The 17136-nt window shown below is 32.1% G+C and overlaps 1 protein-coding gene across 2 annotated transcripts; it reads right to left on the bottom strand.

Annotated features, from left to right (window-relative positions):
• Positions 1–243: 243 nt before the first annotated feature.
• LOC137811609 (KH domain-containing protein At4g18375) lies at positions 244–9055 on the bottom strand. 2 transcript variants are annotated; one of them, XM_068613409.1, is made up of 8 exons: positions 8853–9055; positions 7314–7923; positions 4306–4797; positions 2842–3081; positions 2205–2480; positions 1931–1986; positions 1467–1563; positions 244–750 (listed from the first exon to the last, which is right to left on the bottom strand). In XM_068613409.1, the coding sequence occupies exons 2-8, from the start codon at positions 7899–7901 to the stop codon at positions 619–621; spliced, it is 1881 nt and encodes a 626-aa protein (XP_068469510.1). In that variant the 5' UTR covers positions 7902–7923; positions 8853–9055; the 3' UTR covers positions 244–618. The 2 variants fall into 2 exon arrangements, with proteins under 2 accessions (XP_068469510.1, XP_068469511.1); XM_068613410.1 differs by having other exon boundaries at positions 7314–8089; positions 8489–9005.
• Positions 9056–17136: the final 8081 nt, after the last annotated feature.

The following is a 17136-nucleotide window of genomic DNA, read 5'->3' on the forward strand; positions in this document are numbered from 1 at the left end:
GCTGTAAATGTCCTCATGCATGACAGAATTACAAGATATGGAATTAGAATTAGGGGGAAGAAAGTGGTCCAGGGTTTTCTGAAATTATTGGAGTTCATGAAGCAACTTCCCCCCTTCTGGATAAATTACTTGGGTAACCAAGGATACGAGAAAGCACGGATAGCTAGAGAGTCAGCATCTCATTTTGCACCAATAGGGAAGATATTTTCAGAAAAGGAGAACAAGATGGTGTGAGCCATCAGAAACATAATAAACACCGCTTTATGGTTCCACTGAATAATGAATAATTTATGGAGATAGCGATGACTTCACACTAGTCCAAGACAAACATCATGAAAGGACAGAGTGATCCTAGATTTCTACGATAAAACCCAGATGAGAGCAGATTAAGAGGAAAAAAAGGAAAGGAACTATAATTCCTACATACAAAACCCAGCAATGGATCCTCCAGCACGAACTTGTTAGCCACTGTTGGGGGAGAAGCAGGAGTCAAGCTGAACAAACCTAGAGAACATTGTCTCTCCAGAACCAACCTAACATAACTAAGGACAGGAACAAGGAGATACTTCAAGAAATAAACTTTTCACCTTCAATACCCCAAGAAAGAACTTCAATAATTCAGATTGCCATTATAAACGCCTGGATCAAGTTTTCAGCAGCACGTTTTTGTTCAGGTGTGCCAGATATAAGAGCAATACGATCACCACGGCCATATTTAGAGTCCGATATCTCAACTGTTGCTCCCGAAATCTGATGCAAAAGAAAGCATTATATAGGTATCAAATGAAGCAAAATTTGCATTAATTTATGGGAGAATGAACAAATTGCCATTGAATCACAAACAGAGTTGAATATACTTTGGTTACGCCAACTAATCTAGTCATTAACATCAAACAGATCAAGTATATATATATAACTTTTTTTGTATACTCGTAGATAAAAAAGCACAATCAAAAGAAAATATCTCATAAATTAAGTTGAATGGAATGACTCCATTATATGACATCTGACAAAATTATATATGGGAGCAGTGAAAAACTGAAACTAGTTAAGCCCTTAACCTACTTATTTTTCTAATTAGTTTCATCTCAAATTATTTGCGCTCAAGACAAATCAGTTTATGTGAAAAAACATTAGATGTCTCTTACTTCCAACAAGTAACTGAAGTAAATAGAACAAATGCAAGTGAGCAATCAAGAAATTACATGGACCAATCAACAACCAAATGTTCAGCAAAATGATTCGAATCATCCCACTGATTGGATATCTTCTAATTGAACCACTTTACTCACTCCAACATTACACGGAATTTTTATTAACACAGTTCATCACAACTGGAAAGCACAGTGAGAGACATAGCAGCAAGAACCAAACCCCGAATTAACTTTAAGATAAATTTCAAAATAAAAAATTAATAACCCCTGCAATAACATAAAAAATAATAAATTCAGAATGTGTAAACCAACCTTCCTGATATTGGCTATATTTGCCCCTCCTTTACCCAGTACTTTACCGACAGCATTGGCAGGAATCAACATATCCAGAGTTGATGGGGGAGGTAAACTGTGCACAATAAGAGCACAAAAACATAAGTTCAACCAATTTAATATAGTTGAGAAAAGCAATATAGGAGGTTAAGTGCATATTGATTAGGTCCAAACCCACAATTAAATTTTTAGAGGGTACAAATACAACTTTTCATTCTCAATTCCATATGCTAAACAAATATCAAGTTAGGGAGTGTCTAATGGAATCATCTCATTCTCAAACCATGGTTTCAGTGAGTGAGAGTTGCATTTACATTGCATTGGAAATGTTTCCCAACACTACAGACCCAGATTTACCAAAATCAATTCTGCAAATTCCAATCCAAAACAACACTAAATCAGTTGGCAAGTATTCACAAATTGTTATATAAATGTACACTAACCCTCCATATAGCTTGTTGGCATACGAGGATATAGAGCTGTAGCCATTTTCTCCCATCTATTGCATATAATTAAACCAAAGAAAAAGTATTAGAGACACATTTTGAAACTAAAACTGGAATGGATACATAACAAAAAGATAAAAGAAAAGAAAGATTGAAAGCTTTTTATTAGCATTTTGTATAAGAAAAAGAGAAACTAAAACTAAATCATGACATTCCTGCAAAAATTATCACAATATATTATGACAATATGGCCTTAAAAAATGTGACATACCGACAAAGATCCATATCCATAAAGGCTGCTTGAAGAAAGCATGCCCAGGCCAGCTCCACTTTCAGCCCTCTGATCATAAACCAATGGAGCAGCAACAGGAGGAACTGAAGGAAGCACAGATGGCAATGAAAAACCCGTACTACCTGAGTACAAGGATTCAGCACCCATACCAATAGAAGGATTATGGCTAGTATCCCTTTCTCTCAACACATCATCTCTGAGTCTTAATACAATCTGGATCAGTGCATCTCTTACACAATCAACAGAGCCACCCACCTAAATCCCCAAAAAACATCAAAGGAAAAAAATATGAAAAAAGTGCTATCAATGTTATTAATGAGCTTTTATTAAAATTAAAAAAATGCTGCATTTGCCAGTGGTCATATACATTTCAATTTTTATTTTTTTTCTCTACAATGATTTTTGTTGTTAAAGAATCATACATCACATAAAGTGTATGTTTGTTTCAATGTTTTGAACATCCATTTCACACTGCACTAGAAAAAGAGATGTAGGAAATTTGAAAAGGTTGGAGTTCAAACGACAATTGAAAACTTGTACAAACACACCCATAAAAATCTTTCATGCCAAATAATGCCAAATAAATATAATTTTAAAACAAGTGAAAAAGTCAAACCTCAACAAGTTCGTCATTCACATCAGCACATTTTGGTTTATCACCTTTAGAGATTCGAACATCAGCCCTAGTTCTCTTCCGAATTTCATTTATGATTGAGCCACTTTTACCAATAATACAACCTATCACCTTTGATGGAACTAGAAGGCGCATTGAAACAGTGGTATCATCTTCATCATTTATTTTCCCTTGCATCAGCAGAACAGCTTCAACTGCCATTGACTTTAGATCACTTGGTGACTACAAAATACATAGCCGCATGATCATTTTCCATTTTATAATACAAATGTAAGAACATATATATAGGCACTATGATATGGAAAAGGATAATTATATGCAAAGAATAGAAAACGAGAGAACAAATACTGCTATAATTATATAAATAAGAAGCAGATCCTATATAATCAGGAAAATTGCTAGAAATATAGAAATAAGGTGTTGATCATATAATAAAAAATATCTATAATTAATATTAATATTAGGAATTTTTTTATTTATTCACATATCATACATTTGTTATTAAAGGATAACAAATGTCTCCTATTTATTGTATTGATTCCTTTTTCTCAAAAGAAATAAAGTAATATACCGTCCTGGAAACTCATGTTTCTCCTTTCCCTAGAGTTTAATTGAAATTCAACAACTAGAAAATATTTCATTCAAACAAAAATTAGGATACCTAAATTATTTACTTGTACACCTCAACTGGCTGTACATTAAACATATAATATAATCCTAGATGGAAACTTCAGAGTATGAAATGAAAATTATTTAATATGAAAGTTTAATTGATTTTTCCACTTTTTAGTCTTGTATAAAATTAGGATATGTATATATATATATATATATATATAAATAACTCAAATTAAAATTCCTTCTTAAATAGTAAATGTCAATGTTTCCCCAGTTGAACAGCAACATGCATTCTTTGCTTATTTTTCACTCAGAAAAAGTTTTTCAATCCAAAGCACTCTAGCATTTTGATTAATATTTCCAGAATCAAAATATCTAAGCTATACAAAAACTCACTTTTATTGAACATTTTGATTATATACATTATGCACTCCATCAATAACTCAAATTAAAATTCCTTCTTAAATAGCAAATGTCAATGTTTCCCCAGTTGAACAGCAACATGCATTCTTTGCTTATTTTTCAATCCAAAGCACTCTAGCATTTTGATTAATATTTCCAGAATCAAAATATCTAAGCTATACAAAAACTCACTTTCATTGAACATTTTGATTATATACATTATGAACTCCATCAAATGTAATACCTCCAACAATTACCGGAAAAGTAAATTTATGTTACAGGAAAAAATGTATCAAGGTAAGATAGTGAACCTATGTTGTAGTTATAATGATTAAACACTCGTCATAATTAGCCTTGGAGTCATCAACCTCAATTGGAAAAGTAAATTTATGTTACAGAAAAAAAATGTATCAAGGCAAGATAGTGTACCTCTGTTGTACTTATAATGATTAAACACTCGTCATAATTAGCCTTGGAGTCATCAACCTCAATATGAGCACCGCTAGCCTGCCTCATACTTTTAATTGTACTACCTCCCTTCCCAATGACACGCCCAATCTTGTCAGAAGGGCACAAAATTCTAACAATCAACTCCTCAGACAGCGAAGCACCAGAGCCAGAAACAACTGGAAGGGCAGAAGAGTATAGAGGCCACGTATTGGCAGCATCAGCATAACCATGCAGATCTTGAACATTAGTTGCACCCATAATTGGAGGAACTGCTCTAGGTGTGACAATAGGGTCTGAAGGTGGATATAGTCCACCAGGAGGATAAATTGGAACATCAGAGGGAATAAGAATACTAGGTGGGGCTTCTGGTACAGTTGTGTCAAGAGAGATGTCCTCCTTTGGACCAAACTTGTACATAATAGAGGAAACTGCAAATAGTGCTCTTTTAACTGCTTCTGATTCACCACTGATCTACTCACAGAGAAACCAACAACATAATAAGGTAGTTTACTACAAAAAAAATTGTCTTGTTGAATGAAAAAAAAAGTCGAGTAAAAGTATGATAAAATATCATAAAGCATACAGAAATTACAAATTTTTCTAACAAACTAGACGAAAAATAAAAGTAATTTACATTCAAATTGATATAATCATCTAATTTGATGTACAATTATTAAGTAAAATCAAGGACTCCAGCATCACATTGGTTATTCATTCCACAACTATACATTCGGTTGGCTTCTTCTGATGGTCCACCAAAAATAGGTGCACAAGGTGCATCCATTAGCTACCCAAAGTAATATTGAATTTCCACAATACATTAATACATAACAGAATATGGGTATGATGAAGTTCTCCAACGGTAGATTAACAAAGAAATAAATTGGATTCTTCTTAAATTACAGGAAATCTTCTTTTTCATTATTTTCCTCATTGTTAATGAATAGGGTATATACCTTAGGGAAAGCTCCCTGATATAAAGGTTATCCTTCAATGACAGAGGTCATTGAAATATTTATCATAAATTTTTCATCAGTAACTTAAGCTTCATCCACCATTACTATCATTCACAATTCTTTTTTAACATGGATCAGCACACAGTTGAGTTTTAGTTTATTTCTTATTTTGTATCATTGGATTCTTGACTAGCATAAAAAAACACAATCTACTATATTTAAAATCACAGGGAGACAAGACACAAGAAGGATTTATTTAAAAACAGGGCATAATCTACTATAGAAGATAAAATGACTAAAGGAAAGAAAACACAAGAAAAAAGATAGAAATAGAGAAAGAAAGGTGTTGGACAGGAAGCTACAAATTGGTGAGCTTGTTTATGAATGGGCTTGGCTGGAAAAGCAGTGGGTCAGGCAAAAATGAGCTAAGCATGGCCATAATATGTATGGGCTATCAGGGATTGGCTAATGTACTGAAGTGCAAAGGTAAAGACAAGGAATAACAGTATTATCCTCCACAGTCTGGTCACTATTGCCACATTTCATCTGTCACTGCAGTTTTGACCACTATTGATGTGACACAAAACCACAATGTTGTGAATTCCTGTAGCAGCTAGCAGTTGTGCTGCTCCACAACGACAATATAGCAAATTGATGCACATGTCTTATGGGGACAGAAAACGGGTTTGAGTGAGTTGTGAATACTGGATTTAATAACACTAAAAAGTTGAGCATCACTCTTTATCTATTGTTCACAATGTTATCCAGGAACAGATTCAGCAATGGTCGTGAGATAGGTTTTGTAGCACAACCTACTAAACCATAACTCGATTTCAGAAGCCCAAGTGGAATAGTTAGACTAGTCCATCTTCTCAATACTAATAATATGGTTAGAAAATATGACAGAATTTGTTCTAGAGGTTTATGTAGTATTGGAAGACACTTTTTTTTTGGGGAAACTGGATGAAAAATTAAAAATAAAAAAAAGATGACACTGAAACAGTGAAAGCGAGCTTGGGAGAAAGGTTTGCAAAAAAAAATCTTCCAGACAGTGGGTCTACTGTGCCAACACAGTTTTGAAAAAGACTCCAGTACCATGTTAAACTCTAGGAAAAAGAGAAACATTGAGCTAAAGCCATGTGTTTCTGAGACAGCACAAGTGCTTTATTCATATTGAAAAAAAAAGGAATCAGAACAATAAGTAGAGGAGATTTGATATCCAAAGATATGATACAGGAATAATATAAAGTTTCTAATAATGCACATATAATCTAGATATTCTTGATTATATAGGACCAACTCCTTATTTCCATAATTATAACAATATTCTTGATTGTATAGAATCAGCTCCTTATTTCTATAACAATAACTATGCTAACTGTCAAAAGATTAGAAGATTTTAGGAACAAAAAAAGAGATGCAAACTTTAACCTTCTCTGTCTAATACACCGGTTTGGGGTATCAAATTTACTTACAGATCACAGTCTAAAGAGTCATAGATCATTCCTTCACCTCTTTTAGACAAAGGATATCTCTCAAGAACAAGCAGACAATATATTCTAAGAAGTATTCAGGATGGAATCTAGTATAACAACTGGAAGTTCCTAAAAACCAAGCAAAACACTTCAAAACAAAAGTGTTGTAAATTTGTTATTAAGTGACTATTGACAAAGTTGTCTTGTCACTAGTTTTGCTATTAGACTACCATGAAAAATGGTTGTCATAAATGTTACAAGTGTTAGACATTCATATGAAATTGCACATTGCATATGACATATCGAGAGTAGTATTAGAAAACCAAAATGCATAGTACCCAATCAGAAACATGATCATTGTAAATGTTTACAATTCCGAAAGATAAGCTGTAAAAAGACTTCTATGCCAACCATTCCATTAATTAGTGAAATAAAACATTAGAATTGGCAAGTGCCATTGGGTGGAGGATTAGATGCTAGCATTCAGTGAAATGATTTTATGAACCTAAGCAAGAAATCATTCAAAGGTAAGTTTCATAATATTGAATATACTAACCGAGAGAAAATTATCAAAATCCATAGCACATGAGTGTAACGGGTCTGCTGTATCCTTGGCAGTAACCTTGATATTTGCCCTTGTTTTACTTCTCAGCTTTTTAATGGTAGCCCCTGCCTTACCAATGATATTTGCAGACTGGCTTGATGGAACAAGAATTTGACATTCATCTCTATCCTTCCGTTTCTTCTCAGGATCTCCAAGAGCTGTAATGGAATTGACAATGGCAACATGAACCTTGAGAAGAGCATCTTGAGCAGCACATAATGGTTCTTTAGAAGTGAACTCATCGTTAATCTCAACTTCTTCCTTCTCCTTAACATAGCAGTAGATCGTTATAACCCGGTCCTTGGCACCAGGAAATGGATCCACGACCTTGACTTTTGCTCTGGTTTCTTGCCTAATTGAATTTATCACTTTCCCGTTCTTCCCAATAACACTCCCAATAACTTCATCAGGGCAGAGTATCCTATAGACAATCAATTCATCATTACCCCTGTCATCTCTGTCATTCACACGTCTCTTTTGATTTTTCCTGTCCCCATCATAGTCTCTCTGTGAATAATATCGTTTTCCAGTCTCACCCATTTCACAAAATATCACAAAACACCTGAAACCAATACAAAATTTTAATTGAATACATAAATAACCAGTGCAAAATATACATCCGTTTGTTAGTATCTGACAATCATCCCTCCCTTATTCCCCTTCTCGTAAAAAAAAAGTTAAATTAAAGCAATAATATGACACCTCCACAAACCCACTTACTTGCAAACCTATTACTTGTCACAACGAAATATTATTACAGCCAAATTGAAACTGCTTTCAAATTCGACAAGGTCAATATATCACCGAAAGTGCGACCAAAACGCACAACAATTATTCGGCAAAATTTGGAAAAAGAAATTCCAATAAAGATGTCAAACATCAACTGCAACGCAAATATCAATTAAAATGTATATTTAAAATAATTTTGAAAAATTATAACAAATCTGCATCTTGATCAAATAAAGCCATACTTTGACTGCAACCAAAGGAATAGATTGATAAATTAAAATCTTGAAAACGCTACCAGTGCGACACGATGCAGAAGGAGTGGCATATAAGGTGGATGTGTGAAACCGAAGATTTTGACACAAACCCACTTACTTGCACAAACCCACTTACTTGCAAACCTATTACTTGTCACAACGAAATATTATTACAGCCAAATTGAAACTGCTTTCAAATTCGACAAGGTCAATATATCACCGAAAGTGCGACCAAAACGCACAACAATTATTCGGCAAAATTTGGAAAAAGAAATTCCAATAAAGATGTCAAACATCAACTGCAACGCAAATATCAATTAAAATGTATATTTAAAATAATTTTGAAAAATTATAACAAATCTGCATCTTGATCAAATAAAGCCATACTTTGACTGCAACCAAAGGAATAGATTGATAAATTAAAATCTTGAAAACGCTACCAGTGCGACACGATGCAGAAGGAGTGGCATATAAGGTGGATGTGTGAAACCGAAGATTTTGAATATACCTGCTTCTAGAGAGAACAAGAGCACTCGAAACCCTAACGCCAGAGAGAGGAACGTAGCACAACACTTCGAGCAATCCAGGGTTCTCAGCCTCAGAACCCTAATTAGATATTCCGGTTTCTGGTTATACAATTTAGTTTCTTTTCTTTTAATATATTTATGAATTGTAACGTTCTTCTAGTATATTTCCTCCTCGACAATGTATGCGCTTCCTTTATATTCAAAATACTTTTATTTTGTAAATTCTTAGTTTTATATTGATTATTATTATCATACATGATTTTAGTCAAGTTATAAGTACAAAAAAAAATTATGTACAGCCACACACGTGTCGATTTGACTAGTTATATTTCTTATAAATAATATAAGCTTTTATAAAAACATATTTATCGTTTAAAAAAATAGTAATAATATTAAAAAATAATAATTATAATTAATACTTAATTTATTATGAATTAATAGCATAATTATTATATAAAAGTCAGGGTTCAAAAGAATCTTATTGACTTGGTCTACTTAACTCGCTAACCCAATCAAGAACAGATCGAGACAGCTCGTCTATTCATCTTTCTTTATTTTTAACACATGTTTTTTTAATTAAAATTAGTCGTAGTCAATATTTTATATAAAACTTTAGTTACATTAATTTTTGTATACATCATTTGATTCATTGAAATGTTGTTGATATTTATTTTGTTTTGTTAGGCATTAAATCTTCTTTGATTAGAATATTAAAGTCTGATTCAATTTTATTGTTTTTTCTCGTATTTTTATGTCCAAAAGTTATATTAATGACTACAACCAAATAAATAGATCCAAAACAAACAAAAAATTCAAAAAAAAAATTAAAATGTGTCGGGACATCTCACCAACCCACTCTATGGCGAGACGAGTTACAAATTTTATTTTGTATAACCTTGATGGGACAAACCACTCTGTCCCACTTTTGGCATATCAATATAGGACCAAAATGGATCAAACTGACCTATTTTACCACACATAAGCATTCTTTTTCAATTTTTCTTGTACCGTTCAATGAAGATTGATTCTATATTATAATTTAGTAGTATAATTGTTTTCTCAAATTTTATGAATATATTAGTATATATCATAACTTAATTGGATCATTCTTTCAAAGATTTCAACAACAAAAAATAATATTTTCATATTTAAAGAAGTTGTTTCAACTTAAAATCTTCCAGCTTTGATGATCAAAATATATGGATAAATAAAAAAAATAGAGATATCACTTTTAGAGAAAATAAAATAGCATTTTTTATTATTTTTTTTAATATATCTATAAATAATACAAATGGAGTTTAGGGAAACTTTTGTCACGTATCAACATTGGAAATTTCCAGGAAAAAAAAATAAAAACAAAATTTACTAGAAGTATAAAAGAAAAACACGATATGACTCATTGTGGAAACGACATGTGGCACATTATGAGAAGGACAAGTCACTCATGGAGCAAACCACCAAGTGTGTGCACCTTTTCTTCCTTTTCTTTTTGTAAAGGTAAGATATACCTTTTGCAGAATCGACTTGAAATTTAAATTTTTTCTTAGCAGACCTAAACATGGTGTCTTTGTCTCAAACCATAGGTTCTTTTGAGGTTGCCAAAATAGTGTAAAACTGATATTTAAAGTTGATTTTTATTTCACAATATCTATAGGAGTTTGTGCTTTTTGGAACGGTGTTTAACATAATGTTGTTGAAGACTCTGCGGATGAAAAAAAAACAACATTTGCACCTCACATTGATTCACATTTCAAATTTTGAGCCAAATTTTGAATTATATTACAATATTTTTATGTCTTCACAGTTGTGTTCACTCATTATCCAATTTTTTTTACAAAACTATACAATAGATGAAGGAGAAAGAATTAGTTTTCTTTTGAGGGTAGGAATCGAAATAGAAATCATTGTCGTAGATGGAATCTCTGGAACATTTTTTGGGAACAAAAACAAAGTTGTTGTGGGAGAATGTTGTTGTCGGATTCCAAGACAACGAGTTTTTGAAGGAGAGAGTTGTACTCAAATGGCAGGAAAAAGGTCTTCAATGTTGTGGTGGTGTCGAATAAAGGTAGTTGGGGTAATTACCCAAACCCATTTGGGTGGCATACATGTTCATTATGGTGGCATCCATTGTGTTTGTGAATGTTTCTCTATAGGTTCATCACAAGAAAAGAAAAATTACTAACTCCACCAAAACAAAATCAAAAGAAACCGACAAAGCGGTTCACAAAAAAAATCAAGCCAACCACAATAACCTAAACCCACAAAAATCCTACCTTTATTCCAAGATAGACTCCATTGGCCCCAACCAATCTTCCAAAGAACACAATGTCACCACCATTTATGTGTTTTTCTTCTTTCGGATGGATGAAAGTTTTGGTTTGAGGATGTATATGTTGATAGGTGTGGTGATTTTGGTTGAGAAAAAGGAGAAAAGAAGAATTGGAGATGAACAAATAGATACAAAATTAACAAAAGCATGAAAAAGGATTTTATGTAGGATTTAGAAAAAACGTGCTAGAAGAAATGCAAGATCTTCCACAGGTGTGTGAGGTACAACATTGTCATCCTTATTGGACCAAAGATCATCTTTGAAGAGGTCAATTCTAGGGTATGATAACACACAAAGTAGATGAATGAAGAGCTCTAATCCAGAAGACAACAACTAGGGTTATGGTTCGAAGGACTCAAAAAGATTGGACCTCGATTAACATCAATAGGCCTAAACTATTATCATCATGGATCAAACCTTAGCATGTAATAATTTGTAGGTAGGATATGTTGGACCTTGTATTGAGCCAAGTAATGTAGGACATTTGGGCCTTGTATTTGGGCCAAGTAGTGTAGGTTTTTTGGACTTATATATGGGCCTTGAGTAGAGTAAGGTTAGATTAAGTTTAGAGAAGTCTTATTAGGGTTCAATTGGGCTCACACAAGCCCAAGAGAAACCCTAAGATGTCCAAGTTAGGGTTAGAAGTGCATCCATACTTCTTGCTTTAGAGTGTATGCTCAAATGTGGAATGCATGAGTGGACAAGTGTCACTTAATCCACTTCATGTGCTTAGAATAAAAGGAATTCAAATTTAAATTTTTCTATTGATTCTTTCCTCCTTGGTCTGCCTCTCTAACTATAAATAAGACCCTTTTCTCCATGTATTTTTCACTTTTGAATGAGTAATTAAATGCTAACAAAGTTAACACTCTACTTGTTCTTGAGTCACTTTAGGAGATCTTCCTAAATTCGGCTAAATTCTGTCGAGTAAGAAGGTTTGTTGTTCCTAAAGGTCTTTTAAAATGGATTCCTACTAATATCATTGGATCCACACATTCATAAGGAGACCAAATCTTGCTTCTTAACCTTTTCTTGCAGGGATCCTTGGCAGCCAAGAATCACCTTGGGTTCGAAGAATGACTGCTCAAGGGAAAAAACTTCAAGAATAAAGAAACTATGTGTGCCTCCACTTATCAACTTATGTAAGTGTCTCATATGACCAAATGAACATCTCAAAATATTCTTTTGGTTGAATCTATTGGGATTCTCTTTGTAAAGGTATGAACAAAAGCATAATGCATTTTCCAGTTTTTTTGTTTTTATGAAAGGAATTTGGACTTCTCTTTGTCTATTTGTGAAGACAAATAGAGGGATAATTTATCTAGTTTGCTTTGATTGTAAGCTTTAAAATTTTGCTGCTGCACTCTGCACTTTAAAACAATTTTAAAGTTTCTGGTTTTCTGCTACAATGGTTGGCTATGCAGAAACTATGAAATTGGTTTATAAATTTGTTTGGCTATCCTTCTATACTTGCAATGTGTAGATTGCATGGTATATTTTATGTTTTGCAGGATCTCTTAAGTTTAAAGTCTACAACACAAACAACTAGGAATTTGTCTTCATCAAATAGAAGGATATTATTGAACAAGGTGCTTTGATGCTTTCAAATCTGCTTTGAAGACTTGAAAAATCTATTGTTGTGTTTGTGTGTGATGTTAGTAGTTTTTGAATTGTCAATTGACATCTAATATTGATTCAAGCTCACTTAACTCTTTACTCTTTTAAAGGAAGTGTTTTCTCAAAAGCTGTGAATTTTTAGTCAGTTGTTTCGAGCTTTCAATTAGTTGAAAAGTCGTTGTTCAAGGTCTTGTGACTACAACTAGTTTTTTTATCCAGTTGATTTGTCGAAACAACTGGTTGATCGGTACATAGTGTTTTTCAAAGGTTTTGAAAAAGCTTTTCTTTCTTTTGTTTTTTTTTTGTAAGGCAAAAACAATCAGCTATTTCGTTAAAACAACTGGTTGTTTTTATGTGAAATCCTTAATAGAAAAATAAATCAATAAGTTGTTTTCTAACAGAATTTTGTTATAAATTCGAAACTATTTTTAAATGTTTCTAACTGCTTTTTATTAATGATCTAACAGTTCCAACCACTTCTTTGAGTATATATAAAGACTGATTTGTGATCATTTGAAAAGAACAAGAAAGAAAGTTTATTAAAAACGTTTTCAAGAGAAGATCAAGAGCTTTTGGATCATTGCTTGTGTGTGAACTAGGATCATGGTTTTCTATTCTTTGTTCTACTGCTTTGAAAATCTCAAGTGTATTCTATTTCCTTCTTTGAATACTGTAATTGTGTGGAAGTCACTTTCAGAAAGGGTTTTTGTACACTGTGTTTTTTTTATCAAGAGTGTTGTGTGTTCTTGAGGGGTTGAAGATCAACATTCTTGGTGTGGTTTTGGCTAAGAAGTGTTGTGTTCTTGAGGGGTTCAAGATCAATATTCTTAGTGTGTTTTGTAATCTAGTTTTGATTGCATAGTGAATTCTCAATGGTTAGATGAGGACTGGATGTAGTTCTTGGTTAAGAGTGAACCAATATAAACCTTTGTGTGTGAATCTCTCTTTCCCTACTCTCCCTACTCTTATACATTGCTTTGCAATTTCTTCCTTGTTTTCTGGTATAAAAATTAGTTGTTTTGAGAACAAATTTTATCCAATTGAACGGAAAATCAAATTTATCAGAACTTCTCACTCTACTTCTAATCTTTGCGAAATCTTGTGAAAACAATTCACCTCCTCTTGTTTTGGTCACACATTCTAACAATAATGTTCTCTATGAAGCTTTTAGGAGCACACAAAATATGGATGGTGTTTTAGCACTATGTAACGTACTCTTTTTTTTTTTTTTTTGGTGAATGACTTTAAATAGGAATTGGAGTTTATAACCGTTGCAAATCCTTTTTTGGTTGTTGGGAAGTTTCAATTTACTTGAATATTTTTCTTGCATTTGATATGAGCTTGTTTGAAATGAACACTCCATGCAACATTAATTGCTCTTTTCATTTTTTATGTAACAACCCAATACTTGGATGTACTTATCGCTTTTTGGATAATGCGTCTTTACTTCATTTTGTTTAAATATAGTTGTACAAAGCATATAGTATTTTTAAAGATCATAATGCTAGCGTCAAAGAGTTGTTGAAGACAAATAACTTTAGCTCTTCATCCAAAAAAATCATTAATGTGACTTGTGTTTGAACATATTTTCTTGGTAGACGAAAGTAAGAGACATCCCCTACAACATATAATGAGCATACATGCATATATATGTGTGTGTGTTTGTGTGGTACAAGGTTAACTTAATTTCAAGTGCATTGTTTGAACATATCATATGCTTATCAAACATAGTGTTATATCGTTTGTTAGACAAAACACTTGCGTCTTACATAATTTGTTGCATAATGTATATTATATTCTTATAAAAGAAGTATGACAATGCTTTATACTTAGTCATTTTTAACACTTAAACGAAATTATGGATGTTAGAATTTTCCTACCATGAAATGTTTAAGATTTGCGTATGCCAGTCTAAATATGCTTTTTGTCTATTCAAGCAAAAACTTATTAGATGAAGTATACATGTTTGCATCTCTTCAAGCAAAAGCATATCAGACGAAGAGAAGTATGTTTACACATATCAGGCTAAATAAGACACTTGCATCTAACGAGACCTAATACTTATAAAATAATGTTTTATACTTTGTTGTTTAAACACAATCAAAATCAAACAATTGATTTGTTGAACTTTTTATCTAACACAAATTTTAACTCTTCCTCTAATAGATTTTAAAAAAATAAGCTTTTACTATAAGATCAATTGAATAGAAAATCACACAAACTTGATCATATTATTTCCACCGATGAAAGCTTTTCTTAAATTTGAAACATATTTGCGAAGAGGTTTATTTTATTTTCTTGCTCTATAGTTTGATTAGTTATATTCATTTTATTTTTCTATAACATAAAGAAACTAAAATTGCCTCAAATAAAAAATATTTATAGTATAAAATATTACATATTTTTTAAATAATATTAACTTATTATGCTATTCAAAATTTAATATATTATTTTTAATATTAATATAAAAGATAGAGTTTTGTGATTATTATTAAGATTTAATTATTATTTTTCTAAATTGGAGTTTAATTTATCTTTTTAATATTGTGACTTAAGTAAGGGTTTAATTTGCGTTAAAAAAGCTGATTCAAATTAAAAGATAGGAACACAATTTCATGTTCGTGTTTCAAATAAAACAATGTGATTAAAACTAAAGAAAAAAATACAATATAATATACTTAAAAGAAATCAAACACAATATAATAATAATAATAGTAATAATAATAATATTTTTCATAAAATAGCGCAGGTATCTACTGTGATTAAAAGTGTGAAGTTTATAAAAAAAATTAAAAAAATAATAATATACTTAGAAGAAGATGAAGGTGTGTGAAGTTAAATGTGAAAAAAGGGGTAATATAATAATAGTATGCCTAAAAGTAAGAGCAAGAACGTGTGTGAAGTTTCATTATGCAATATAATGTAATATTACTATGCTCGAAAGAAGGACACTCCTAAAACATGTAAAAGTAAAATAACTCAACCTTCGTGTTCCTCTTTTATACTTTCTTTTTTTCTGCAATTTGTGGAGATGCGGTGGTGCACAACGGTGGAAACATGGCGAGCGATGGTGGAGAAATGGTCGGAGATAGTGGAAACGTGAAGGTTTCAATAGTTATGAAAGACATGCAAGGAATAAATATATTTATTTTTTAATTTAGTTCCTCGTTCTTTGTAAAGAAGAAAAATAGACATGAATTTGCTGGTAAAAAATTTAGCTTTAAAGCAATCTAGGTGAAAAGAAAGAGAAATTACAACTAAAAAGCTTGAATATGTCTCACAAGTGTGCTAGATATATATATATATTTATATACAAATTACAAAAAGGAAAGAAGTTATATTATATAGATGAAAGCTTAAAAGGAGGATGATATTGACCTAAAATACTTATTTCATGTCACGAAAACGAACAAATATTGCCCACCACCTGATTGAGAAATTGACAAATTGGCCAAAGACAAGCCCTGAATGGGTTTGGAGCTGAAAGCCTCAATCGTGTCTTGTTCTTGAGCCTTTCCCAGAAAGAGACAAAACAGTTTTGATTTCTGGTCACCAACAACGCTGTAGATTGCAGATAAACCGAAGCTGCACGTTTGACCAACTCGTTTCTGATAGCAATGGTTGAATCGAAGTCATTTCCCTCATACAAACTTGATGGTGAGTTACAAATTATGTCCTTCAGGCTTGTGTATTGTAAATTGTCAAAGATTTCTGATTCTCTTTTGATGGAAGAGCTTCTGGGGATTCTCAATGAGTGTGCGGTCTTGATCTCTTCTATTTGTGTTTCCATGGTTAACAAACGCCATGCGACATTGAATTGCATCAAAATGATACCTCCTAAAGGGAGTATGATGTTGTTTTTTGAGAATAATATGAGAAAGTTTGCAATTCAGTTTGGTATATTGTGGGGATAGAAAGGAAAAAGGATGTGCATTAGTTATTAACTTCTAAATTAGGGGAGAAAAAAAGCTCTTGTGAGAAAAAATCTATTTTTGGGAAATATTTCCCTATATAAAATAGGAAGCCCTTATACTCTCTACTTCCACAAAATTCTCGTTGCCTCATGGATTTTTTCTCTTAATTTAGAATTTTATAATTAATGCACCTCCCTTTTTTTATTTTATCCCCAAGATATATCAAATTGATTAAAAACTTTCACATATTATTTTTAGAAAACAATATTATACTCACGTCAACATAACTTCATTTGCATGTAATTTAATGTCTCATGATATTTATCAAAAATAGAAATTTAAATTACAAGAATTAACATAAGCTCTTCAGTCATAAGAGAATCAGAAACAATATATAAATTAATT

The sequence above is a fragment of the Phaseolus vulgaris genome, chromosome 2 (assembly GCF_000499845.2).
Source record: "Phaseolus vulgaris cultivar G19833 chromosome 2, P. vulgaris v2.0, whole genome shotgun sequence".
Classification (NCBI taxonomy): domain Eukaryota; kingdom Viridiplantae; phylum Streptophyta; class Magnoliopsida; order Fabales; family Fabaceae; genus Phaseolus; species Phaseolus vulgaris.

Bases quoted from the DNA above. Each gene is read 5' to 3' on its own strand.
- LOC137811609 (XM_068613409.1), bottom strand. From the start codon at position 7,901: ATGGGTGAGACTGGAAAACGATATTATTCACAGAGAGACTATGATGGG. The intron at 2,481-2,841 runs GTTTGACTTTTT...TTGGGGATTTAG, and splicing joins TGAATGACGAACTTGTTGAG to GTGGGTGGCTCTGTTGATTG. The intron at 1,564-1,930 runs GTTAGTGTACAT...TATTGTGCACAG, and splicing joins GCCAACAAGCTATATGGAGG to TTTACCTCCCCCATCAACTC.